The 25,939-nt window shown below is 44.6% G+C and overlaps 5 protein-coding genes across 6 annotated transcripts; 1 reads left to right on the forward strand and 4 right to left on the reverse strand.

The window, feature by feature from the left end:
* Positions 1 to 6,745: 6,745 nt before the first annotated feature.
* LOC129589632 (uncharacterized) lies at positions 6,746 to 10,337 on the reverse strand. The gene is made up of 4 exons (XM_055484455.1): positions 9,675 to 10,337; positions 9,123 to 9,580; positions 8,230 to 9,049; positions 6,746 to 7,588 (listed from the first exon to the last, which is right to left on the reverse strand). Exons 1-4 carry the CDS (start codon positions 10,057 to 10,059, stop codon positions 6,906 to 6,908), a joined length of 2,346 nt encoding a protein of 781 aa, XP_055340430.1. The 5' UTR covers positions 10,060 to 10,337; the 3' UTR covers positions 6,746 to 6,905.
* Positions 10,338 to 12,446: 2,109 nt separating this feature from the next.
* LOC129589555 (uncharacterized) lies at positions 12,447 to 16,754 on the forward strand. 2 transcript variants are annotated; one of them, XM_055484356.1, is made up of 5 exons: positions 12,447 to 13,846; positions 14,003 to 14,460; positions 14,630 to 15,443; positions 15,690 to 16,156; positions 16,279 to 16,754. In XM_055484356.1, exons 1-5 carry the CDS (start codon positions 12,646 to 12,648, stop codon positions 16,309 to 16,311), a joined length of 2,973 nt encoding a protein of 990 aa, XP_055340331.1. In that variant the 5' UTR covers positions 12,447 to 12,645; the 3' UTR covers positions 16,312 to 16,754. The 2 variants fall into 2 exon arrangements, with proteins under 2 accessions (XP_055340331.1, XP_055340330.1); XM_055484355.1 differs by having other exon boundaries at positions 15,690 to 16,754.
* Positions 16,755 to 18,249: 1,495 nt separating this feature from the next.
* Positions 18,250 to 22,993, reverse strand: LOC129589560 (uncharacterized). Its single transcript, XM_055484361.1, has 4 exons — positions 22,426 to 22,993; positions 21,286 to 21,743; positions 19,250 to 20,063; positions 18,250 to 19,182 (listed from the first exon to the last, which is right to left on the reverse strand). Exons 1-4 carry the CDS (start codon positions 22,862 to 22,864, stop codon positions 18,743 to 18,745), a joined length of 2,151 nt encoding a protein of 716 aa, XP_055340336.1. The 5' UTR covers positions 22,865 to 22,993; the 3' UTR covers positions 18,250 to 18,742.
* On the reverse strand, positions 22,842 to 23,773 carry LOC129589562 (stress-induced-phosphoprotein 1-like). The gene has a single exon (XM_055484362.1). It carries the CDS (start codon positions 23,642 to 23,644, stop codon positions 22,976 to 22,978), a length of 669 nt encoding a protein of 222 aa, XP_055340337.1. The 5' UTR covers positions 23,645 to 23,773; the 3' UTR covers positions 22,842 to 22,975.
* Positions 23,774 to 24,511: 738 nt separating this feature from the next.
* LOC129589572 (D(1) dopamine receptor-like) lies at positions 24,512 to 25,492 on the reverse strand. Its single transcript, XM_055484371.1, has one exon. The coding sequence runs from the start codon at positions 25,490 to 25,492 to the stop codon at positions 24,512 to 24,514; it is 981 nt and encodes a 326-aa protein (XP_055340346.1).
* Positions 25,493 to 25,939: the final 447 nt, after the last annotated feature.

Consider the following 25,939-nt stretch of genomic DNA (forward strand, 5'->3'; position numbering starts at 1 on the left):
CGGTATTACGTATTGAGTAAGTATATCGGCATGACCTGTTCAAGATGACATACATACGCGTACAGCTGGAACGATAAGCTTGTTTTTAAGGGTTCTAAAAGTCGACCAACTTTTTACGTTACAGAAAATATTCCAAACACAAGTGCCAAAGCCAAAGTAATTCTCCAAACCACGTCCAACGGAGACGATATCAAGCATTTGCGAATGTTTGGACTGCTCGCGGTGATCGTGCTGGTGTGCTACATGCCCTTATCTTTGTATTTACTGCGGTCAAGCTGGATGGAAGGATTTTATTATCCTACGACTGGTCATGTGCTGACATGCCTGCAGTTTTCGGTTTGCATTCTTAACCCGTTGGTTTACCATTCTAATCTGCGGGCACTGCAGTCAGGGTTACGCCAAATACTTCGTCTCAGTTAAACATTTCACCTACCACTAGCAAATAAGCGATCTAACTATTTGGGTTTCGGCGTGCCGCACACTGCAAATTAAGGCCTGAAAAATTTGTTTAATGCTGCCAATTGCCCAAAACCCATATGTGCTTTTCAGCGCACCAATTTTACGTTTTGCAAATTTCGATCTATTAGGTACTGACAGTAACACTAACTACCTCATTGTACCACCAAATTCCGAATTACTTACGAAGCACCCACAAATGTCCAATATGAGCTCTGGCTCGTTGTAAGGATTTGCATTGTTTTAACTGGCTCGAAGAAATTTAATTGCTGAGAATTTTAATTTCCACACATATGAATGGCGCTGTATCGCTAGCGGTAGTACATATAAGTGTACATAATGGTGCAGATACAAATACTTATGCTTATGTAGCCGTCCTAAACGGTCGGCGGACGCTTTGTACGCCGACTGTCATCTTTATTGATGGTGTAGGTTTATTTCCTCTGTTTCAAATGAAGGCTTTTTGTCCTGGGACAGTCTCTCGCGGATGTCTCTTATTTGTTATCCAGTTGACATAGCAGCTGCTGTGCAATGTGGACTTTTTCTGCACAGTTTCGTACAGTTCTCGGCTCTCGAGCACAATACAAAGCAATATATTGGGTAATCATTAGGTAGCTCATTAGATTTAGTAAAGCAAAACCCGGTCAAATTACTACCAGAAGGGTAAGCAGTGAAAGAAGTAAAGTCGGCCATTAAAGCAGCCGGAAATAACAAAATTCACTATTTATCTTTGGCATTTTTAATTTTTCTTAAAGCCCTAGGATTAAATCAAACCACGCCGTTGCCGATGATACCAAGGGTGCTAGCCTCTCCATCCACATCGTAGAAAAGGATACGCCAAGGCTGCCCAAGCAACGACTCCTGTTCCTCGCGTAAACCTCCATGCCCTTGCTGGAGCTCCTTCACAGTTTCGGAATCGTCAAGTACTTGCACGTCTTCACCGGCCATAATGACTTGTCCATCGGCATCGATACCTTCGTAACCATCTACAAATTTTCCCGACTGTTATTATTTCTGTATTTCTGCTATACCGCGACCCGAAAGATCATCTCTGTTACCTCTTGATATAACGTCGCGGGCGTCCGGATGATACAGTAGGTTGAGCTCGGCTCCAGGTTGGACGAACATGGACACTTCGAAATCTCCAGCGGACGTTTCGGCTTTGATAATTCCCATAGCACCGTGGATCGACTCGTATGGCAAGTTATGTTCAGCTTGCTTTTGTTGCACCAGCGCTTTGTCCGTTTTGATGACAACAAGACTACCCAGAGCTGGCTTTCCCATACGCAAACGCTTCGGTGTACGCGTAAGCGAAAATTTCGCATCAAAGTGTTCGCTGCCTCGGACAATCGCTCGGTTAGCGTCCGGACCCGAAAAATCTGAAGAAAAAGGTATAAATTGCCGTAGAAAACTATTTCGCAGGGTTGAGGAACTGAACAACCTGTAGCACCAGCGAGTCTGTCGCAAATCATTTCTTCCCATTCATCACGAGATGCATCTCCAATAGTATTGGCTACATCGGAATTCTTAACAACCATTGCCAGAAACATCGCAGCCAGAACATCTTCCATAGCATATTGTTCCATCCGCTCCGGCTCGATCAGGCTCTCCACTGCTTCCTCATTCTCACTTAACGCTGCGATGCCCAGCGCAGTCACACCTTGCTCATTTTTCACTAGAAAATCGCATTCCGGATGAGCCAAAATGGCATCGATGATCTCCACGCGTTGATCGTCCTCGGCGCAACCTCCAGCGAAGGCCGCCGTCATCAGCGCCGTCATCCCGTTAAACCGTGCGGACACGGCGTTGACCTCGATGCCGGGGGTGTCCAGTAAAAGTTGGACAATTTCCGGACTCCGCACCACCTGCGGCCAGCATCAGCGGTGTCAAGCCGGCAACTTGAGCATTAACATCAGTCGAGGATCCTTGAAGGAGGCTTTTTACTGCGGACACTTTCCTTTAAAATGGCAGAATGGAAGGGTGTTAGCTGTTGTGCGGCTTCGTCGATTTCTTTCTCCTCTTCGATGATTTGTACCTTAGACACCACCATTGAGCCGTGCTCCGAGCTTATTATTTCAAATGGCACTCCTAAAATTTAGTATCCGTAAACGATTTCTGTTTCGTAATTAGGAGCATTAAATTTAGCACAGTTTTAAGAAATGCAAGACCGTCAATATTCGAACCTGGGAACATTTTTTTGTGCAGGCATCCAGGACACGTTGAACAGTCGTTCTCCACCACTACGATACTCGCGTCTAGTACAGAATCACTTGCCGCCATTTCATGGGGGGTTTGCAGTTTCACTGGAGGATGATTAGCTGTCCCCGATACGAGCAGCCGGCACTCTCAATACTGACTTGAAAAGACTAGAGTGCGACACGTTTTATATATCGTCTGCGGTTCCCATCTAATTATGGATGAGGCAAAAGTGGCCGTGAATTTCAGTGTCTGACGAACAATCGGGAAGCTAGATAACAGTGTTGCTGGTCATCTGTATCAGTTTATTAGCCGTGGCGGTTATCTGTCTGGCACGCTGTATTAATTGTCTATGAAGGGCATGCCACTCGTTAGGTTACTCAAGTGCATTTCAACTAATAGTCGTAAAGCAAGTCCGTGCCTTTTTCGGGCTGCAACTGTTGTACTGTAACGCATGTAAACAACTTGCGAACATGATTACTCGTACTAATTGATCATTTATTAATTCTGCATTGTGCAAAAGTGAAAAGTTTCAGTTAAAACGGACATTATCATTAAAGCGGCCATGGTTCAGAATTGTATTATAAAATGACTTTTACTTTATTAGAACGTTAGCTCCAAATTAATTTATGTCAGATCGATGCCCGCTTGGTATCATTATTCGGTACTGGGTATAACGCGGGGCCGTATGGGCGCCACGCGTATCCTCGACAGCGAACAGCGGTGAACCCGGATGAGGCTTTATTGCCGAATCTAATGCGCACCGTGGCGCAGCAACACCAAAACTAATGAGGAAGGATCCTGCAGCCAGTGCAACTGTGCTGCAGGTCCGTCAAAACAGCGCAGCAATGTGCGGGGTGGAAATCCCCAGAAACAGCGAATAGCTACTCAGGAGGGCGGGGCGTCCCGCCCTTACACCCCTTTTGCAGGCATCGCTACGTCCTCGGAGCGAAATCTCCCAGGATTCGGAGGATCCGCACCCCCCCGCCGGTTCGGCTCATGTTGGGTTCCGGGTCAGTTCGGTCCGGTTCGGGCGGTTAATCCGGTCGGCTCGGTTCCAGTTTGGTCGGCTCAAATCCGGTTCGGCTCAGGTTGGGTTCCGGGTCAGGTCGGCTCTGGTTCGGTCCGAGTCAACCGTCTGGGTCAACGCACTGTCGCGCCAGATCCAGGGTCCAACCCGGAAACGGGTGAATTCCGTGGTTTCTTCAGCAAGGGAAAGGTCACGTTCTGGGGAAATTTGGGCAGGGGTTTGGGGCTTATGTGGCCCGTGACCCTGCAAAAAACAAAGCACGCAAATCCGCGGTGAAATCCACTGCTCCGTCCGGGGGGAGGTCGCCGTCCCAGGAAGTTCGGGCAGTGTTTTGGTGGGGAATTCTTCGGCGTGGTGCTGGTGTTCGATCCGTGCCGTTGGGATCGGAGTTGGTGCTGCTGTTGGCGGTGTATCCGTTCTGGTTTCCCGCTGGTCCGGGTCGCGTTCGCCGTCGGCATCGCAGGAGGCAATTCTCGCTCCACGGCATCGCAGGAGGCGTTTCTCGCTCCGCGGCATCTCCGTCCAGTTTGGGAGGCATCCGTCGCGGGGAGGCGTCCATCTCCGTCAGTTGGGAGAGGATCCATCACGTTCCGCGTGGGGGGTGGGAATGTAGCTCCACACCCCGGGGTTAAATGGGGTTCATAACTCAGAGGTGCTGCGGGCGCGACGAGCGCGCGCAGCTGGAAACGATAGCCAGATCTGCTACCATATAACGCGGGGCCGTATGGGCGCCACGCGTATCCTCGACAGCGAACAGCGGTGAACCCGGATGAGGCTTTATTGCCGAATCTAATGCGCACCGTGGCGCAGCAACACCAAAACTAATGAGGAAGGATCCTGCAGCCAGTGCAACTGTGCTGCAGGTCCGTCAAAACAGCGCAGCAATGTGCGGGGTGGAAATCCCCAGAAACAGCGAATAGCTACTCAGGAGGGCGGGGCGTCCCGCCCTTACATGGGTGATCAAAACATCGTAAACTGCCGCTGTTTTATGAAGAAAAAACTTGAAATTACTACTAGACGTACTGTACTTATACTCATATTCGATTCAATGCACTGATATATATTGTCAGTGTTATCAGTGTGACAATGTCCAATGAGCAGAAGTTAAGTTATTTAATATTGATTACTACCGCAGTCTGATAAACTGCAAGTACTGACTGTGACACGTATAATGATGGTGAGCGATTCCTATTGAAAAGCGACCGGGATGCTTTAAGCCGGCATCCCGGGAACTAATCTTCTCGTGGCCCAACGGGCACGGTCCCATGGGCTTCCGGTCCGTCCCGAGCAAGATCAGCCGGCACAGCCCGCCTTTTTGCATTTTAACGATCGTCCCCACTGCGCCGCACCACTAACCTGGATATTAATTACCGTACTGCATATTTGTATTAGGAAGTTAAAGACTGTATTTTGATTTAATTTTAGGGATTTTTCCACAGAGGCCTTGGATTAAAAGAAACTAAGCGTCTGCCAGCGACACCCGCGGCGACAGCATCTTCGTTCACATCAAAGAAACGGATGCGCCACCGTACTAATTCATGTCCAACGGTTATACCGCTCTCTCCTTGCTGAAGTCCACCCGCAGTTTCAAAGGCATCCAGCCATTGTAATCTGCCCATAGGCACCGATGCTTTTGCAAAAACGTTACCGGCATATTCACATACTGTACTCTAACACTGCACTTGAAGGAAATTTGGACGCTATCAGCTACACGGTCCAGTACTCCAGTCCAGTATAGCCGGATAAACGTTCAGCCAGTTCACGTTCTATTAACGTGCAGTAACTGCAAGCCGTGTATCTGTATGTGAATGGTGAATGCGCTCGTACATGTGCGTGAGGCTGCACTGTACAAATTTCCGTCAAGTGCAGTGTTAGAGTACAGTACATGTTCACGAAATCGGGAGTATTGAAGATGCTGTGGTCACTGGTCAGTATTTAGTACGGCTACCAAGGCACTATAGGCACTAGGCAGTGGCCCGGTATACTTTTGGCACCCGGGTAACTGCACAAAATAGTAACGAACTGAGCCAAAGAAGCGAGCGAGCTTTTATATATAACCTCGTGATACAACGTGGGGGCGCATCTGGATGAAAAACCGCGGTGAGCTCCCCTTTACCTGCGCAGACCGAAGATGCTAACTTCGAAATCTCCGAACGAATTTGCTGCTTTAACAACAACCATGCCTTTCCTTGTACGACAGACCATGTTCTGCTTGGTTCCGATGCACAAGCGCTCGATCTTTCTTGATGCCAACGACACTACGCACTGCTGGCTTGCCCATATGTAAACGCTTCAAGGTACGGTCCAGCGATACATGCGCGTCCATGTATTCACTCGCCCGGATCGTCGCTCTACTGGCATCTGGGCCCGGCATACTTGAGAAATAAACTGGGTGCGCAATTCTGCATAGAAAATATACAATTCCAAAATGCGGCTAATCAAACCCAGTCACCCATGTTCAGTAGTCATCACTTCAAACGGTTGTCCTGAAAAAATTTTCAATTTCAGGATTGCTTTCAATAATTACGTAACTGTAACTTCTCGGTGAATCTAAACTTTGTTCGTGCTCTAAAAGGCAGGCAATGTTACCTAACTCTGCACATACCCGGTGACAGTTTTGTTCATGCAGGTACACTGCACACGGCGCACTATCTCCATGCACTCGTCTAGGTGAAGCATAACGACATCAGCATCCAGGTTAAAATTTCTAGTCGACATTTACGGAAAATAAAGCAGTTTCGATGCACAAAAGTACGATGACGAAAAATCTCGCATGTGCGATTAGCGGTCTACTACTTTCAAAGAAATAGAATGGAGGTATTATTTGGGATCTTTTTATATCGTGTACGATTTATAGCTCGTTGGATGAGAAAGATGTGATCGTGGATTTCTGGAGGTCGTTTACAGAGAATCGAACAGCGTTGAACAATATACGCACCGTAATGTTAATCAGCTCATCATTGTATAACCGTGTTATCTGTCTGACGTTTTAAACCGATTTCGATATCTCGTTTATTTAAAACTTCCTGTCATTGTACCTCCAGTAGCAACTTATAACTTTATTTAGTACGTCATATGACATTTACGGGCTTGCTCGATGGTTTGTAGTACTTTACGAAATTTTTCGCAAATAAACGCCCGATGTTCCGCCCTTTCAACTAACCGCATGCGTGTACAGATACAGAGATATGATGAAATGTTTATCTTTCTTCCAACGTTCATTTTAAATTTGCGAAGAGGCACACGTTTGTTTATGTTCGCGCCAATTTTTAACCTGGCACGCTTTGCTGCAGTACGCCGCCTTGTGACATCGGACGCATTTGTAGCGAGGACTTGCGTCGCCGCAGGTACGACAGACCATCAGTAACAGCTTGTCTCCGGCTTTGGTGTCAAGGGAACGCTTTTTCTGATCCTCACTATCGAATAAGTCAAGAAACATCTTGACAATATGCCGACAGGGAAAGCCCTCATCGACAGCTGCAAAACATGGCAAACGACGTGCGTCCGCATCGCACGCTCTTTTGTAGTATTCTTTCACTGTCGCCACATTGTTGGACTCGTTAATTCTTAAATGCAAGGCAGCCATAGAGAATAAAGCTGCAGGAACCTTACGGTCTTCACTAGCATTCTCATCCAAGTATTGCTGATAAGCCTTGATCACGTTTTCCCTTTCTTTCGTCGATATCGCAGCTTTTGATGCTTTACTCGAGGGTTTCAAACTCATCCGCATCGCCGTAGCAATCGTGTAGAGCCAGTTGGGTCGCTTTTCCAATTCGTAACTGCGTTGTGCACTTCTCAGTGAGTCGTCGTAACGGCCAGCAAAGCCATATAGGTGCGATAGAAGTTGATGAAAATCGGCTTCCATGGGATGCAGACGGATGCAGCGCGTTACATAAGACAGAGCGCCTGGAAGGTCAAGATGATTTAAGGTATTATAGTATGCAGTACTATGGTATGTATGGCACTCACCTAATTTTTGTTTGGCCACGCCCTCTCGACCATGGTACATGAAATTTTTTTTGAACATACTACGGTAGTATACTTATCTTTTTACAAAAGATTTTTTTTAATTTATACCCGAAAAATATGCCCTGGTTAGTTGCGTTTTGGTTGTACAGGCACATTAGGCTGTTATCCCTATTGTTATTGGCCTGGACGTTTGGTCACATTAAGTATTCCTAATGGAACAAAGGCATACCCTGCTAATTGTAAGTAAAACTTTCTCGCAGTCACCCTTAAGAGTATGAATTTGTGTGGTAATATTATAACAGGTAACTCGTGAACATCCTGACGAGAGCAAAGGCTGATGGGGTTGCGAACTTGCAATGAGCTCAATATGTACATTGATGCCTCCTTTAGAGCACCCGCAAGACCCGGCAAGGAGGTCGATGCCATCTGACAGGGTTAGTCATCGGCCATGTAGCAGCTTCATGCCGGCTGCATATCATTATCTGTACAGTTCTGTGCGAGTTTTAATTTTGAGCAAAGGAGTATCTGCGCGCTATACGATAATCCTTTTGGCGAAAGTCATAGTGCGTACTGCGTACCTTGAATATCGTTACCAAAGTGACAGGCTCGGACGAACATGGCATCCGCGGTATTAATAGCATTGTCCTCAATGTACGCCACCATTTCAGGATCATGAAATTCCACAATGTCGTGATAGCGCTGCGAATTTCGTAGTAGCGAGAAGGCTCGTTCGTAATTCCCAATTTCCCACGCCTGCAGAGCCTCCACAGTGATCATCCTGGCTTTGACTACATTCTGCGCAACGGTTGAGCCGGATTCAGCGGCAATTATAACGGCATACATATCGTCCTCATGGAAGCGGGCGCCCATGGCAAAGGGCAGCGGATCCGGTCGTTCGCGTAGTTTCCGCATACTCTGAAAGTATTGAGCTGCCTGGTTCTTTTGTTTCGGGTCTAGCTTTGAACTATGCTCGCCCAGAAGATAGCGGTGGAACCTGTCCTCCCACCGTATGCGTTCACTAATCAAGGCATTCTTTGCCTCGTATGCGCACACTTTTGCACCTATTTCAACATTTTTCTCGAATTCTTCCTTAGAAATGGCGTTGGTCGAGCCCTTTGGAATCCGGTGCATTACGCGTTGAAGCCATCTTCTAGCTGCATTAGCATCGTGGGCGCAACCAATGCCTTTTGCATAAAGTGTAGCAAGAGTAATCTGTGATTCAACGTCACCAGCTTCGCTCGCTTTGGTGCAGTAGAAAAACGCATCGGTGTTTCTGTACAACTTGTTTAAAAGTATTTTCCATAACGCGATTTGCGACTTCAAATGCCCCAGGTCGGCAGCTTCTCTCCAGATGGCGACCGCTTCGTCATATTCACGCAGTTCATTTTTCCTGCTTCCCTGGAATATAGCTAATACTTTTAAGCCTGTTTGCTGAAGTGCGCATGAATAGTTAAGAGAATAATATTTTTACTTTAAAGTACAGTGCGTTAACATCCTTTTTATCTGTCGAGCTTTGTATTAAGTCGCTGACGGCAGCTTTCTGGGTTTGGTTGGCTGACCCATTCATGGACATCTGGTGCAAGGCTTCAAGTGCGCCAGGCATTCCTTGCTTTGCGGCCTTCTCAAAATACTCGAACGCGGTGCTTTCGTCGCGTGGCCCACCCGCACCGTTTTCCAGCATTTCTGCGTAGTTCATCTGTGCTTCCGCAATGCCGTGTTTGGCTGCGCGCTGGAACCAGTTCCGGGCGAACTCAGGATTTTGCGCGACACCGAGTCCGTTCCGCAGACAGAACCCCATGTTATTTTGTGCTTCCGGTTGGTCCCAACTGGCCGCTTTTGTGTAGTGCGCAAACGCTGCAGACATGTCTATGTCAACACCTCTTCCATCCCGGTAGGCGTTGCCCAAAGCATTTTCTGCTTCCGCCACGCCTGCAGCCAAAAAAAATTTTATCGACACTGTAATAATTGTTCAGAAATTACACTCTAGTGACAATTGCATTAAATTTTGTAATACCCGGCTCACCCAAGTCATGCGTGTAATATCCTTTCCATTTCACAAAAGGCTTCTGGTCTGCAGCGAGCTTGAAGTATCGTAGCATAAGGGCGTAATCCGTATTTGTTCCTTCTCCGTTGGCGTACATAAGCCCCAAATTATACTGGCCTTCAGCGCTTCCCAAGTCAGCAGCTTCCTTGTAAAGCTGGAACGCCCGCTTATGGTCCCTTGGACGTCCACGTGCTCCATGGTAATAGCTGTGTGCGTCGCGTAGAAAGGATACAAGCTTCCCATATTGGTTGAATTCTCCGTCGCTTAACACACGAACATCTCTAGGATCCGGATTCAGTTCAGCTTCTTTTTTCATGAAATCCTTCCAGTCTGCGTCGAAAACCATTTCATTTCCTTTCTCCATCACTTCCTTCGGATTTCGTCGCGGGTGTCGATCATTTTTACGAGCAACAAATAGCGCCTGTATATCGCGCTGCCGAATCAGGAGTTCTCCATTTCGCGGATCAACTTCTAAGCCGCGCTGGCACACTCCCAACGCTTCTTCCAGGAGCTCGAGTTTCGTCAGAGCATCTGACAGGATGCGGTAGTTTTTTAAATTCTTCCCGTCAAGATTTAGCGCGTCTTCTGCATCGTTCCGTGCATCTTCAAATCTTTCGAGCTGCAGCTCGCATAGAGCTCAATTGGAATACAATGTCGGTTCGTCGGGCTTCTCTTTTAACGCTTCCGTGTACGCTATCATTGCTTCGGTGTAGCGACCTTCTTTGTAGTGCTCGTTGCCCAGTTGTTTGATCTGTTCCCATGGTGTTTTTTCTATACTTTGTGGCTTATTAAAATTGCGAATGCTTTCTGCTTCCCGAGGAAATCCTATATCCTTTACTACGTGACACAATGTCTCAACCGCTCGATCACTGTCATTTCCGGTCAAATTTTGGTGCGACACATCATTGCGGATGTCTTTACACCGTTGCAAATGCGCATGCAGAATCTTGCTGCAGCTTTGCAGAAATCCGCCTTTTCTCCAGTTTCCTAGGATAAAATTAACCGTTTGGTTGAAATCATGGGGAACAGTTTTAAATTTGGTAATTTTGTTGGTGGAAAGGCTCGATCCGCTGCCCTCGATGATTTTTACAGCGAACTGTTGGAGGCAAGAATGTGCAAGCGTGATGCCGTAGTACAAGTGAGCTGCCACTGCAGCAGATTGATTAACATACGGCTCGACATCCCCACTACCGGAAGCCATAAAGTGCCTTCACAGATATGACTCAAAATAAAGCTTTTAATATAAAATTGTCAAAATGTGCACTGCTTAATGCAAAATCCCGTGTAACGATGATTGTCCGGAACTTCGCACGAACGTGAAAAGGATTTTACTGTAATACTATAAACAAAAATTGTGTAGTTTGTGCTTAGTAGCCATCAGCATGCCGGTTGCTCTGCAGTCTGCAAGTTGGCGGAATATCGCGCCTGTTATCAGATGGGTTAGACGAGCTAACATGCTTTTGCGATAACAAGCCGTATGGTAGAGGTAAATGTAAACTTACCTTAGCATTACCGATGAGCAGCTTGTGAAATCACCAACTGGGAATCCAGAACCGAAACAAGGGCTTTGTGGTGCATACTTTATACGAGTACTGTAGTTATACTCAAATGCAAAGTGCCGTGCGTTAGGTTTTAGCCACAGCGCATTGGTCTCACATGCATACCAGACCAAGTACGAGTACAATTAAAAGAAGATATTTTTGATTCTTGTGCTTTTAAGCTTATTATTATCCACTATGGCTATTCGTGTCATTACTCGATACATAAATGTTTACCATTATTACGTTTTTGCCTGATCTCAAGGCAATCTATGCTGTTCATAAAATTAAAATAACTGATACTCAAAAACATATGCCGCAGTCAGACTGCTTTAGGTATTCGTAAATATAACAATGGCATTATCTTAAATAACCATTTCCAAAATATTGATTGCTGACATAAAGTTTTGAACGAGGTTTCAATATACTAGCTGTGCTAGGAACAGTAATGCCGATTCGATTGCGTAATAAGGCCGAAGCCTAGAATCGCTTAAATGAACCAAGTTTTTAATTAGTATCACGAGCTGGTGTATTTGTGTGCAATGCATGCACATTAATTATTATTTTTACGAGTATCTTGACTAATTCCTGGTACATTTCTTGCATTCACAAAACAACGGTTATCATAAGCTTCTTATTCATAGGTTGACCCTATACGTTGATGATAGGTTTCCTTCATGATGCGGCATTGTTAGAGCAACCGGTTTATGTACTATACGTATTACGCTTGTAAAATTGTATCCGAGTACGTGTGCAGTACAGCTTTGCATGAAGGGAATGAAAAAGCAGTACGCTATGACATTTTAATCTCGGAGATAAAGTAAGTATAAAATTAATGTAAAGTGCCATGACGGAACTAATATTACAACAAAATCCTTTTACGGCATATGCTTTCCTTGCCTAACACGTTATCGTTCTTTGTCGCGCGACATAACAGTTTCGATAGCTCGTATTATCTTACCATTAGTGTGATAACAAACTGATATTTCAGCTGTAGTCCATGGTGGATAAAGATAATATTATGGTATAATAAGTTACTGATATTATATCGCTAGCAAAATAAGTATTTTTGAGATACCTGCTAACGCAACGCTTACCATTAGTGTCCAATAGTGTGATAACAAACTGATATTTCAGCTGTAGTCCATGGTGGATAAAGATATGGTATAATAAGTTACTGATATTATATCGCTCGCAAATTAAGTATTTTTGAGATACCTGCTAACGCAATGCTTGAAACTTCGTACCATCAGCAGAGCTGACGACAATACAGTATGACTAGCATCGCTGTCCTATTTGAATTTCGATTTCACCAAAAAATTACTCGGTAGTTTAGCACTGATAAAAGTATTACAACCTTAATCACATTGGGAAGTAGCTCACGTACTGGAAGCGCATCTGTTACGGTCTTCATGGCCGAACACTACGTTAATCGCGACGCCGCTGCCGCCGCTCATCTACAGTATGGGATCACATTGGCACATTCTTGCTTACAACAGTTCGCTGTCAAATCCATCGAAGATAAGGGATCAACCATTACTGCCGACAAAGTAACGAAATTCAAAACGAGCTTCCACGATTTTAACCAAACTGTCCATTTTATTCTGAATAACTGGAAAAAAGGAGGATTTGAGCAGGGATGCAAGAAGATTTTGAAGTCTTATTTATTACGCTGCAAAAATGTCCGCAATGACGTGTCGCATCAAGCCAACCAGTACACCGATAATCATGACAGAAAGATTGAGGATCTGTGTCCCGTAGTCAAGGAGATTGGCTTTCCCCGGGAGGCGGACAGTATTCGAAACTTTATGAGGCCGCAACCGTTGGTGAAAACATCATGGGAACAGCTGAAACAATTAGCGAATGAGCATTTTAAAGAAGGTCGCTATACAGAAGCCATGATCAGCTATACAGAGGCACTGAAAGAAAAACCAGACGAACCGACGCTGTATTCCAACCGTGCTTTGTGTGAGATCAATTTGGAACGGTATGAGGATGCGCGAAATGATGCAGAGGATGCGCTGAACTTAGATGGTAACACGGCTAAATATTATCGCATTTTATCTGAAGCACTGATGAAGCTCGGAAACCTGGAAGAGGCGTTGTCAGCCTGTGAGCGCGGACTGGAAATTGATCCGCGTGACGGCGCAATTTTAGTTCGCCAACGAGACATTCAAGCGATGTTGGTAATGAAAATAACCAATCAGCATCCTAGAACGGATGCCAAAGGGTTCATGGAGAACACACACGGACTGGCCGATGTTCCATCTAATTTGCTGCAAAGATTCTTCGGCATAGATCCCGATCCAAAAGACATTCTAGTATTGACCGATGCTCAGTTTAACGAGCATGCGAAATTCGTGGCACTCCTGCGAGAAGGGCACAGTTATGTTTACGGAGCCCGCGAACGGCCTAAAGATTTGAAGAAAGCCTTTCGGACATTCAAGGAGGTGGCTGACTTGGGATGTGCAGAGGGCCAGTATAATTTGGGCGTGTTGTACGCTAATGGACAGGGAACAAATACCGATTATGCGCTGATGTTTCGTTACTACCAGTTGGCTGCAAATCAGAAGCCGTTTAAAAAATGGAGAGGGCAAGTCATGCCTGAAATAGGTAAGCCCGGGTGCTTAGAAGCCTGCAATGGACGATCGGCTAGAGTAGTAGGGTATCTGCTGCCATTAATAACATGGTCAGTTAGTCCCAACTCAGTCAGACGAGTAAAAGAACACAAACGTTGTAATCGCACATTATTAACAGCTTTTGCAATAGGCGTTGCAGAAGCAGAAAATGCCCTGGGTAATGCATACCGCGATGGTCGAGGCGTGGATGTAGACCTGAAGAAAGCTTTTTCTCATTATCAGAAAGCAGCAAACTGGGGGCAGCCGGAAGCGGAAAACAATATGGGCTTCTGCTTTGTTAACGGACTGGGTGTCACTAGGAATATGGAGTCAGCCCGTAGCTGGTACGAACGCGCTGCAAAGGCGGGCATTGCGGAAGCGGAAATGAACTATGCTGAACTGCTGGAACGCGGCTGGGGCGGGCCAGTAGACGAACAAGGGGCGTTTGAATATTTTCAAAAAGCTGCGCAACAAGGAATGCAGGGCGCTATTGATGCGCTGCACCGTATGTCGTTGCGCGGATCAGCCAATAAACATCAAAGAAACGCTTTTGAAAATACCTTGGAGAAATCTACTGCAAAAAAAGACGTCAACGCGTTGTTCTTCAAGGTAAGCCAGCTTACTGATACTCGTGAGTGATGCATAAACTTGGTTGCAATTGTTACCGCGCTGTCTTAAATTAAAATTACGTTTTCTGATACGGGTGTGATATTAAATTGAAGTTTGCCAGACTTTTGCTTATAACGTTTCAGTTTGATAAGTAACAAATTTTTTTCAGGGAAATAAAGAAAATGAACTGCGCAATTACGACGAAGCGATAATTTACTACAAAGAAGCGGCTGATTTGGGACACCTGGAGTCGAAAATTGAATTATGGAAGCTGCTTTTGCACCAAAAACGGCAGAATGCCGATGCATTTTTGCACTGTTCTGAAGCGAGTCAGACCGGGGACGCTATCTCACAGCAATCTTTAGCGAAGTTCTACGCAACCGGCACCGGATGTACTCGTGACCCTGAAGCTGCCCAGAAATGGTTCCGGCGCGCCCTTCATCGCATCCCTCAAGAGTCCTGCCATCATATTTCCCAAGAAGAATTCGATGAAACCTTAAGAACAGCAGAGGTAGTTTGCAGTTATGAGGAACAATCGTCATTAGTTACCGAAGGGCTGAAATGGGAGGAGCGACTGCTTCGCTACCTGGACACTCAAGATGCTTCCAAAATTGACCGCAAAATCAGTGAAAAGTTTCAAAATGTCAACCGACTGAATGAGCGCTCTGATCAACTTCCCTTCGGTACGAATATTCCAAAGCAGCTTAGAAAAGACGATATGTTCGCCGTAATGATGGCCGCTGAGAACGGTTCGGTGACGGCACAAAATATCGTCAAAGCTCGGATGATGAATGCCGAAGCTCTGCAGTCGTGGGCATTGGGCAACCATGACAGGGCATTTGCGCTTTTACGAAAGTCACAGAAGTTTCACGATATTGTGGAAATTCGCAATCCCGATATGGTGGCATATATCGAAAAGCATTCGGTCAACACACCGGATGCGATGTTCGTTAAGGCTTGCCATTTTGTCAACGACACCCAAGGTGCGTAGGGTATTTAGTTTTTAAAGCTCTATTTAGTTTGTTTCTAACTTTTGATTGCAAAAGCAAATTTTATGAGCAATTTAAGCTGGGTAATAAGAAATCACTTTCCATTGTGAGGCTACATTCGGAATCGGGTAATATTATCCATTTTGTATCTACAGTGCGAAGACCTATAAGTGTGATTACGCAAATGTCTGCAATGCGTAAACTCGTAAATTACAGAGTATTCAATATTTTTCGTTTTAGGCGCAATTCATTATGTGCAACGCTGCATCCGCTTGCATCCCAAGGAAGCTGACTTTCATAATCTTCTGGCTAATTTATACCTTGCGGCCGAACGATCCAGTGAAGCATTAGCAAGTGCTCAACTAGCGTATAAGCTCGAGGCGCGACCGAATTGGTTGTATACCATTGCAACCGCTATGCTGGAATCGTTGCTGGAGCCTAGTCTGAGGCGCAACACTGTAACGGGCGACTTGTACGAAAAAACATCACCAACGGTGCTTGATGCGTATTTCAAATACCTGAGCGAAAACCCAAGCGATGCGCGCTACGTTCCGTCTGCACTGTTTGGCGTGGCATATCTGTACCTGATTAAAAGCAAAAACGATCTGGATAAAGTACGCCAATATTACGACAAAGCATGTGCGGCGGACAAGCAACGTCTGCCATGTTTCGAGGCTGTAAAAGACGGCTCATCGCGCAAATCAACGGTAAAAATGTTTCTACAAATGCGAGACCTCGCTGACTCAGTAAAACCGGGCGCTGAAACCAGCGTTCAGGAAAAAGCCGTCGATAAATGTACCAACTGCGGAAAAGACAATCCTGCTTACAGGTGCACCAAATGCCGCAAAGCCACGTACTGTAGTAAAGAATGTCAAGTAAAACACTGGCGTCTGCACAAGCGAACGTGTGGCTCTTCGTAAGGATCAACAGGAATTTCCACTAGGCACCAAGAAACATTATATTAGCCGAGGGCCGAGGCTATGAACTCATATGAGCTTTCTGAGATAGGAAAAATAGAAGCAATGATATTGTGCTGCGTACAAATTTTATCAGTTTTTAACCGTCCGACTGCAATCAGCATTAAGATACTGTTCTTAATTTTTATTTTCGAACCGCGATGGCTACTCAGTAAAATCGATATTAAAATTCAATTAACGGTATTCTCTTTTTATGAATTTAGTCTTAATTCCGTGGTCATTGCTTACAATAACCAAAATTTGTCGTGTGATCAAGTTTGTCGTCAATGTTTTACGCAAAACGTAAAAGCTACTTTTGCGGATACCCTTTACGAACCGCGACCCCACAGACGGCTATATATGTCTGAGAATAAATAAAAATATCAACTGCAAGTTGCAACAGATTGTCTCAAGCCTTGGACATAGGTTTTCGTACCTAATAATGCACCAAACTGAATTGGAAGAGATCAGTAGCTCTGCGTAATCGTTACGCGACGCTCAACCGGCAGTAGCGGAGTAAAAAACATGGCGTTCCGGACCTCCGGTGCGTAAGCAGATAAGCAGTTTGGTTGATTTGCCAAAATTCTGGGATATATTATCAGCTTATCTGTCCGCTCGGTAGTCGTTCCGCTTTGACGTCGAAGCGCAACCGTTACCCAAATTACAGACATGCAGGAATACAAAAACGTTTGAATGCTTGGAACGAAAACACGAATAACTAGGAAAGTGCACTCGCTTCTGGCGGGCACTGCATGACCGAAGCGTAGAAGTAAATACATTTTTAAATAGTAGCAAAAATTTGTAGTATGAATGTTATGATTATGAAGTGTAAAGAGTAAAATTATGCAACCAGTGAGGTCTCCTAGACAGATAAACATTCCGCTGTTCTCGGAACATGGCAAAAATTGCCAGCCATATCGAAAATTATTCTGCAAAACCTACTTGAAAAGAAACATTTAAGGTCACAGTTACGGTGGACGTCCTTCTGGGCCGGCGAAACTTCTGAGCCGGCGGATGCATGGTTTCACCGGCTCTAGATGTGTTTCTAGACAATATATATGTAATATTGTTTCAAATTTCATCGCTGACGAATCGGGTAACGCGAAGTCTGTTTTGTTTTACTCAGTCACCAATGGTGACTGAGTAAAATAATCCAGCCTCACCGTTCGAGTAGATGGCGGTAACTTTCCCGGCGAAACACCGAAATGTTTTCGTATGAGCTGATTGTTTAATACGGTTCTACAAATACTTTTACGGTTGATTACTCTATCCTTACAAAATTCGTTACCTACTGTCAGACCAGAAACCAGCTTGTCCATGCATGCCGGTATGGCGCTTGCCAAACCGAGCTGCTGTGACTGTTTCCCCACTTCCTGGCTTCGTACACACAGATATTTGTCGCTTACGTATGGTGTAAAGATAGAAATGCAAAATTCTAACTCTAAATTATCAGAGAAATAGATCTCTTAAATATCAGCATTCGTCGGTCGGAGGAATTAGCACTTCCCGCCTTTTTGGCTTCGATTCACTCCGTATCCGATTTGGTGTCCCTACTACTCCCTGGCAATGGAAGGAGCAGACCGCGCATATGGGCATATGTGCATTAGATGGCGGTGACCGACAGACACCACATTTTTCATGAACGCTGAACATAGATGACCTTCGCTACGCTTCGGTCGATTATATATGTAATAACACGATCACGCCTAGCTGTAAACTAAGTTTCAGCTAAATACTGGATTTTTGATTTTTCCTTTTAAGAAAAACAGAATTACATGGACTATTAAGCAATGGTGACTTTTATTAAAAATTATGCAGTACGCTTGAGTTTGCTACAAGCCCGAGTGTACAATGAAATATATCCGTATACGCATCCAGTACATACTTCCGCTTCAGTAACAACAAGGGCGCTATAGCGAAGTTCTTCCGTTTCTTTCATCAGAAAGCTACTTTACCGGTATTACTCCATGAACAATTAAAAGACGAAAATCAACACTCACGATCCACTATTTTAAACGCAAACATTTTTTCATTAGACCGGCATGCCAAAGCAAGTACAATCAGCCGATACTGCGTTATTTTTTATGTTCTTGGAAACCAAAAACTACTTTTGGACAACGTTAAAATTATGCAGATAAGATTTATTTCCCAGTAAAAACTTCCTGGTTCTGGTTAGCGTTGGTTAGACAGATATGCTTTGAGGAAGAGGAAAACCGCTGTATCTCTGCCAGTGCGGCGCATTTTCTGCTGTTTCTGTTCAAGTATCTTTTTCTCGACCAGCAAAACCTTGTAATTTTAAAATTCTTTTGACCGTATCTTTGGGCGGGAAACTATCTGCTACGGCTTCAAAACATGGGAGACGTCGCTCTTCCGCAGTACGCGCTTCTTCGTAATACTTGCGCACTTTCCCATTTCGCTCATATCCGAAGTTAAATGCAACGATGCCAAGCAAAAGAGCACAGTCGGGACTTTACGGTGATCACGGGGGTTGTGGTCCAAAAATTTTAAATACGCCTCTATGACTTTCAGCCGTGCTTTGTCGTACAGTTTCTGTTTAATCTTTTTCCTTCGCTCATCCGGCGCGGGCAACCGCATGCGCATAGCCGTGGCAATTGTGTACAAAAAATTTGGTCGCGCTTCAATTTCATATGCTCGTTGAGCGCTACTTAGCGAATCATCGAAGCGGCCGGCAAATCCATACAGATTGGCAAGTAGGTTGTGAAAATCAGCTTCCATAGGATGCTTACGAATGCAGCGTAGGACATAGTAAATTGAACCTGTACCAAAATATTTGAAGTTAACGTTTGTAGAAATATTCAGCGTTTTCAGATATGCATGCCGTACCTTGAATGTTATTGCCGAAATGGCAAGCTTTTACAAACATTGCGTCCGTCGTGTTTAAAGACTGCTCTTCGATAAATGCCACCATATCGAAGTTGTGAATTTCAACAACATCATGATATTTTTGCGCTTCTCGAAAGAGCGAGAATGCCATGTTATGGTTACCAAGATCCCACGCCTGCAGAGCCTCAGCATTCATCATCCAAGCCTTAGCAACATCAGCAGCAACGGTGGAACCGCGTTCGGCAGCTAATATCACTGCCTGCATGTCGGGTTTTCTTATTATGGATGGTATGTTAGTGCTAACGGGCAACGGATCAGGAAGCTCGCTCAGTCTTTGAATATGCCGATAATTTTCGATCATCCTGCGGTCATCTTCGGACACATCCCGAGCTTCCATGTATCGAAGCAGCCTCTGTTCCCATTTTAAACCTTTGCTGGATAAAGACATTCGTGTCTCAAAACTGCAAACCCTTTCTGCTGTCACCAGCAACTCGTCAAATTCTTTTTGGGACATGTATTGGCTTGATTCTCCGGGAATGCGGGAAACTGCACGTTGAAACCATTTCTTAGCAGCAGCAGCGTCGCGAGCACACCCTGTACCCGTCGCGTAAAGAACAGTGAGACGCAGCTGAGATTCCACATCGCCAGCTTGACTCGCCTCCAAGCAGTACAGAAAAGCACTTTCATTTTGTCGTTTGCGGTGTAGTAGTAGATTCCACAGTACAATTTTCGATTCCAGGTGTCCCAGATCGGCAGCTGCTTTCCAACAAATAACTGCTTCATCGTAATTACGCATTTCGTTTTCCATGTTGCCCTGCAATTAGCAAACGGTTTTGTACATGCCAGTTAAGCATTAAAGGTCACCTTTAGAGAAGTCATCGGCGCTGTATCTGGAAGCTAAGAAGTGCGAGTGCGTATTCACAAATTTCATAATATGGTGTAAGTAGTATTATCTATACAATTTTTTGTCGAACAAGCTCTGCTTTGGATGTGCTTAAATATGAAAATTAGACCGAAACACAAGATACTGTTATTTGTATGATTTGCATAAAAACAAGTAAACACAAAAAATAATTATTAGATTTAGCGCAGTAGTCTCTACCCAGCACAAAAATCGGTTATCTTCAAAATAAAGGTTATACAGTAGAATGGTTCTTTGATATGGTTTGGTCGTATGTGGACAGTGAGGTTTGTTCCAAACTTCCAATGAATGGTCCCAAGATACCTCATGCTGTGCTTCAGTGCTTGCAGTGTTGTCCGTACAGCGTTGCGTTGCGATGTATGACGGTAGGCTTATGCTTGATAAAATTACGATAATTGATTTGACTCATCTATTAAAATTTTAGGTGACTACTCCGTACACTCCCTTTCGCTAGCTTTTACTCCGTACACAACCTTTTGAACAGCCTTTCATTCCGTGCACATTTTTCTCGGGCACTACCTTTCTTTCGGTACTACATCTGACCTTACCATTCACTTGGCACACTAGCAGTCCACGCTACCTTTCCTTCGGTGCACTACCATACTATTACGAGTATATACTCTTATACTTAAAATACTTCTGACACAGGGGTCGAAAATTCGTTCAAAAACGGCACTCTCCAAACCCTGCAAAGAAAAACCGGCACACGGGCGCCTAAAATTATTTACTCACGGGAATTCGATTTTATAACTGCCGATGATGCTTTAAATTAGGTATGCAGCTATAACAGCTGATAACGAAAAAACAAGAGTTCCAAAACTAACTTTGCTGTGAAAATATTTAAAAAATAAAAGGTAGTGTACGCAGAAAATGGTAGTGCGGAATGGCTGTGTACAAGAGTCAAAGATGGCGCTCAAAGAGATAGTGTACCGAAAAACAGGTAGCGCAAAAAGGTTGTGCACGAAATGAAAAGTAGAGCAAAAGGTTGTGTACTGAGTAAAAGGTAGTGAAAGGTTGTGTACGGAGTGGTCACCAAAATTTTATTTGGCTGTGCATCCCCGAAAAAACCGAACTCATCAATTTTCAGCTGAGCTTTCGTGCTAATTGTCCTTACCTTAAAAAACAAAGCGTTGATGTCCTTATTAGCTGTGGAGCTTTTGAGTAGATCCTCGAAAGCGGCTTTGTGAGGCTGGCTTGCTGACCCGTTCACTGCCATGCGGTGAAGCGCCTCAATAGCGCCCGGCATTCCCTGCTTCGCGGCCTTTTGAAAGTATTCCAATGCCCCTTCTTCGTCCACTGGCCCCCCTCGCCCATCTTCCAGCATTTCGGCATAGTTCATCTGCGCTTCGGCCAGGCCGTGCTTAGCCGCACGTTCGAACCAGCTGCGGGCGAATTGGTAGTTTTTTGCAACGCCGAGCCCGTTAGACAGGAAGCACCCCATATTATTTTGCGCTTCAGGCTGTCCCCAGCTAGCTGCTCGTGTATAATGTCGAAAGGCTTTAGCGTAATCTACGTCGACACCTCGACCGTCGCGGTAAACATTACCTAAGGCGTTCTCAGCCTCCGCCACGCCTGTTACGAAAGCAACCACAAAGCCATTTTCAGTCAACTACTCTGTACTTGTAGAGTACGAGTTACCACTTACAAAAGGCGACTGTTACAGCTCTCAGTACCATTAAGCCTAAATTTTGTTAGTTAATATGCGCGAGGAAACCGGGTGCGTATATTACTACGCACAGGACTCTACTGACAACACAACGACAAAAAATATTGTTTAAACACCAAATCTTGCCTAACCGTAAATCCAGCTATTCTTTTGAAATCTGCAAAATAATTGATATCCTGAAAGGATATTTTCTCTAATCAAGCTTCCTCTGTTAAATTCGATTTCGAATAAAAGTCTTCAAAATTTTGAATATTTGTAATCGGATGCGCTAAGCATGGAATGCGATTAAGATTCGGAAGAAAACTTGAGCGAATACAGGTTCTGCTGAGTCACTTTTTGTGACTCGGTTCACGGAACGCAACTATTGGCCGATTGAAGTCACCTCCTAGTAAAATGTTTTTATCTCTAGTTTAAAAACTTTTTCTGTCGAATTCGCGAAATTCTTGGTTGTACCTTTTAACAAGACGAGCGAATTAGAACTTTTTTCCAGCAAACTTTCAAATCATTTCTTTATTGCTGAGCAATTGGTTATCGCCAGTGCCTGTTCATTTTCACATTTACTTTCCAGAGTTAGGCTGCTTGACTCACCAAGTTCAGACATGATCCTTGCTCCCCACTTTACAAAAGGCTTATGTTCCGCAGCAAGCCGGTAGTAACGTAACATTAGCGCATAGTCTGCATTGGTTCCCAGTCCATTTGCGTACAAGTGTCCCAAATTGTACTGACCCTCTGCACAACCTAATTCAGCTGCTTCTTTGAAAATCTTGAATGCCATTTTAGGATCTTTGGATTGTTGTCTTGCGCCGTTCAGATAACTGTGGGCCTCTCGTAAGAGAGCCAAGAATTTGGCGTATTGGTTGTACTGGGCATCATCCAGTACCCGGATATCCTTTGGATCAGGGTTCTGAGCGAAAAAGCGCTGAAACAAATCCGAATCATTAGGGTCGAATATCATTTCGTTGCTTTTTTCCATGAATTCTTTGGTATCTCTTCTCGGGTGTTGATTGGTTGTTTTCATGACCATCATCGCCTGGAAGTCACGTTGCCGAACCAGGAGCACACCATCCCGCGGATCAATCTCCAGTCCGCGCTCACAGGCTGCCAACGCCTCCTCCAGATTTCCGAGTTTCACGAGTGCTTAGGATAAGATTCGATAAAATTTAACATTGTTAGCGTCTAAATTCAGGGCATCTTCCCCATCATTGCGTGCATCTTCGAAGCGTTCCAGTTGCATTTCACACAGCGCACGATTAGAATAAAGCGCTGGTTCGTCCGGTTTTTCTTTCAATGCCTCCGTATAGCTTATCATAGCCTCTGTGTAGCGACCTTCTTTATAATGTTGATTCCCCAGTTGTTTCAACTTTTCCCAGGAGGTGTTTACCAACGGTTGTGGTTTCATAAAGTTTTGAAGATTCTCCGCCTCGAGGGGATGACCGATTTCCCTCATCACATGACACAAATCCTCAATTCTCCTGTCATGACTGTCTGTATTCCGGTAAGTCTGATGGGAGACGTCATTACGAATATTTCTACAGCGTCTTAAATACGTTTTCAGCATCTTCTTGCATCCCTGATCAAATCCACCATTTTTCCAGTTGTCCAAGATAAAATAAATTGTTTGACTAAAATCATGGAAGTTTGTTTTAAAATAGGCTACCGTGGCGGCAGTTAAGGTGGAGCTCTGGCTTTCAATGGTTTTAACAGCAAATTGTTTTAAACAAGGGTGCACCAGTGTGATTCCATATTGCAGATGGGCGGCTGCAGCGGCGTTCCGGTTGCCATAGGGCTCGGTACTTCCGCTGTCCATCCTAACTACCTATACAACAGGTACGGTTTCCACTATGTTGCTGCTGCTACTATGTGTTGCTGCTGTAACTCAACTACAAGGTTTCTATACCAAACTAGCCAGGAACTGTTTATGGTTAAAACTTGCAGGTCTAGAGTGATGCCGCCTATGTTGCCGTATCCTAGCTAACACTACGTCTATCGCATCATATTAACGCAAACGGTACATACAGAAGCCTAAAGTAAAGCGAGAATATCATTAATTTTATTAAACGTGTTAAGATAATACGAACTGACATATCAGTCTACTCGCACGAAAGCAAGATAACACAACAAAGAAAAGATAAACGTAGAAAAATCAGTCCAGTGAGCTGGTACGGTACGCGCAATACAAGCGCAAGGCAGACCCTTCCATACGTACAGGTACGACTGTACGAGCATTTCAATTCAAAAGCTCGTAACGAGCATTTATAGACAATGAAGTTCCTAGATTTCTAGCGGGAACTTACTGTGTATTATTATGTTATTTGACCCCTGCATCAAACCGACGCTCAGCCATTTTCGTACAATATAAATTTTGTTACATTTACTTATCAGTTTTTGAGCCGGCATACAAGGAAGGAAACGGCATGTAAAATCTGCACTGTTTTATGGCAATGAAAAAGGAAACCTTTGTATACTGCATCAGAAGCGCGATAAGCGTACCAAATTCTGTACACGCACGAGTTTAAGTAATTCAGGAATACTGCATTAAAGTCGCATTAGAGTTTGTACAGAAGCTGTACAAAGCTTGTACGTTCAACATAGCATAATAACCAGAAAAATTAATGTTTCTAAAGTCCATAACCGTACCAAGCCCAGCAGGTTCCAAACTATAGCATTCAGTTAATTATTGACAGACTTTCATCCAACGATGCCACATATCCCTAAACGCTTCGCGGCTGAATATCACACCAAACAAGATGGGATCCGTGATGGCTTCCAAGGCAAACAAGAATGTTGTAACGCCAAAATAAATCCGGTTTTTGAAGTCCACAAAACAAGTGGCAACAGTGGCACCCATTACCGGCGTCCAGCAGATTATCATGCTGACCATCAGGATCACTAATACCTGCATGCTTTTCCGTTGCGATTTTGACGACTCCGGCGATCGACTCAGCGCGGTGATCCGAGTACCCGTATTTTCGATCTCTTTGGTATTGACTTGCTGAGCCGAAAGATTGAGCTGCACCACCTTTTTATACCGCTTCCGCTTCCTCCAGATAACTGGGAACGTTAGCAGAATCACAACTTCCGGGATGATGTAGACAACCATTAAAGTTACAAAATAGAGAATCGGTTGAGCGTCATTGTTCAGCATGCATCGGCCATGCCGAGAAAAGGGAATGCGAAAATAAATCGAATCACGAATCAGTTGCGGCAGTACAGTAGAGAGAATATAAAACCACATAGCCACGCAGATACAGATGGCAATTTTCCTGGAATGGTGGATCCTGTAGGAATGCGGAAAGGTCACGGCCCATAAGCGATTGAAAGATATGAGTAAATGGGTGTTGATCATACCGGCCATAGCTAAATAATTACTGAAAAGATAAAGGTCGCACAATGCATGCGTGCGACACGGAAGGCAGACCACTAAAAGGGCGTTGACCAGTTTGGCGCAGGCCGTCTCCAGGAAGTTGGCAATGAGAAGGTTAAGCAGGTAAATGGTGAAAGGGACAGAGATAACGCGGCTCACTGCTAAAGAAATGAAGACAGATGTGTTCAACAGGCCGCCAATGACGGCAGTCACGACATTGCACATCTCCACGATTCCCCAGTTAGGAGGAGCATCGCCCTGCGAAGTGGATAAAGAGCTGTTGTTGGCCATTTTTCGTGCGCATGAAATCAGCCCAAGAAGCCCTGGATAATCAGATCATCGAATTAAAAAGAATTATATTGAAGAAACAGTTGACGCAGCATGTTGCATTTATTTCCGCGCCGTTGTTGGAAGAAATACACAGGAAAAGATAATAAGAAAACGTCTATCTGTAATTGGATATATCAGATAATTTACCGGAAGTAGTAATTTGCTCGTATATGTAGATAATTTACTCGTATACTTCCCGAGACAGGATGCATTAAATAGAAAACATTACCCAAAACCTTACAGTATTACCCGAGCATGTCTTTCCAATGTAAATACGAGCGAACCTTTCTCAGACTGGTTGGTAAACATGAGATTTATTAGCATTAAACCTGCGGTGCCATGCTCTGTGGAACTTTCCATTTATTAAAGAAAACAGAAGGATTATATTTACCGTTGGATATTGGTAAT

This window comes from Paramacrobiotus metropolitanus, unplaced genomic scaffold (genome assembly GCF_019649055.1).
Source record: "Paramacrobiotus metropolitanus isolate TYO unplaced genomic scaffold, Prichtersi_v1.0 Parri_scaffold0000036, whole genome shotgun sequence".
NCBI classification, from domain to species: Eukaryota; Metazoa; Tardigrada; class Eutardigrada; order Parachela; family Macrobiotidae; genus Paramacrobiotus; species Paramacrobiotus metropolitanus.

Excerpts from the sequence above, each read along its gene's own strand:
- LOC129589555 (XM_055484355.1), top strand. The coding sequence starts at position 12,646 with ATGGCCGAACACTACGTTAATCGCGACGCCGCTGCCGCCGCTCATCTA. Across the intron at positions 13,847-14,002 it reads GCAAGTCATGCCTGAAATAG|GCGTTGCAGAAGCAGAAAAT; the intron begins GTAAGCCCGGGT and ends CTTTTGCAATAG. Across the intron at positions 14,461-14,629 it reads TCAACGCGTTGTTCTTCAAG|GGAAATAAAGAAAATGAACT; the intron begins GTAAGCCAGCTT and ends AATTTTTTTCAG.
- LOC129589572 (XM_055484371.1), bottom strand. The coding sequence starts at position 25,492 with ATGGCCAACAACAGCTCTTTATCCACTTCGCAGGGCGATGCTCCTCCT.
- LOC129589632 (XM_055484455.1), bottom strand. The coding sequence starts at position 10,059 with ATGGAGAAAGGAAATGAAATGGTTTTCGACGCAGACTGGAAGGATTTC. Across the intron at positions 9,050-9,122 it reads TTAACGCACTGTACTTTAAA|GGAAGCAGGAAAAATGAACT; the intron begins GTAAAAATATTA and ends GCTATATTCCAG. Across the intron at positions 7,589-8,229 it reads CTTTGGTAACGATATTCAAG|GCGCTCTGTCTTATGTAACG; the intron begins GTACGCAGTACG and ends TTGACCTTCCAG.
- LOC129589560 (XM_055484361.1), bottom strand. The coding sequence starts at position 22,864 with ATGATGGTCATGAAAACAACCAATCAACACCCGAGAAGAGATACCAAA. Across the intron at positions 20,064-21,285 it reads TCAACGCTTTGTTTTTTAAG|GGCAACATGGAAAACGAAAT; the intron begins GTAAGGACAATT and ends TGCTAATTGCAG. Across the intron at positions 19,183-19,249 it reads TTTCGGCAATAACATTCAAG|GTTCAATTTACTATGTCCTA; the intron begins GTACGGCATGCA and ends ATTTTGGTACAG.
- LOC129589562 (XM_055484362.1), bottom strand. The coding sequence starts at position 23,644 with ATGGACAGCGGAAGTACCGAGCCCTATGGCAACCGGAACGCCGCTGCA.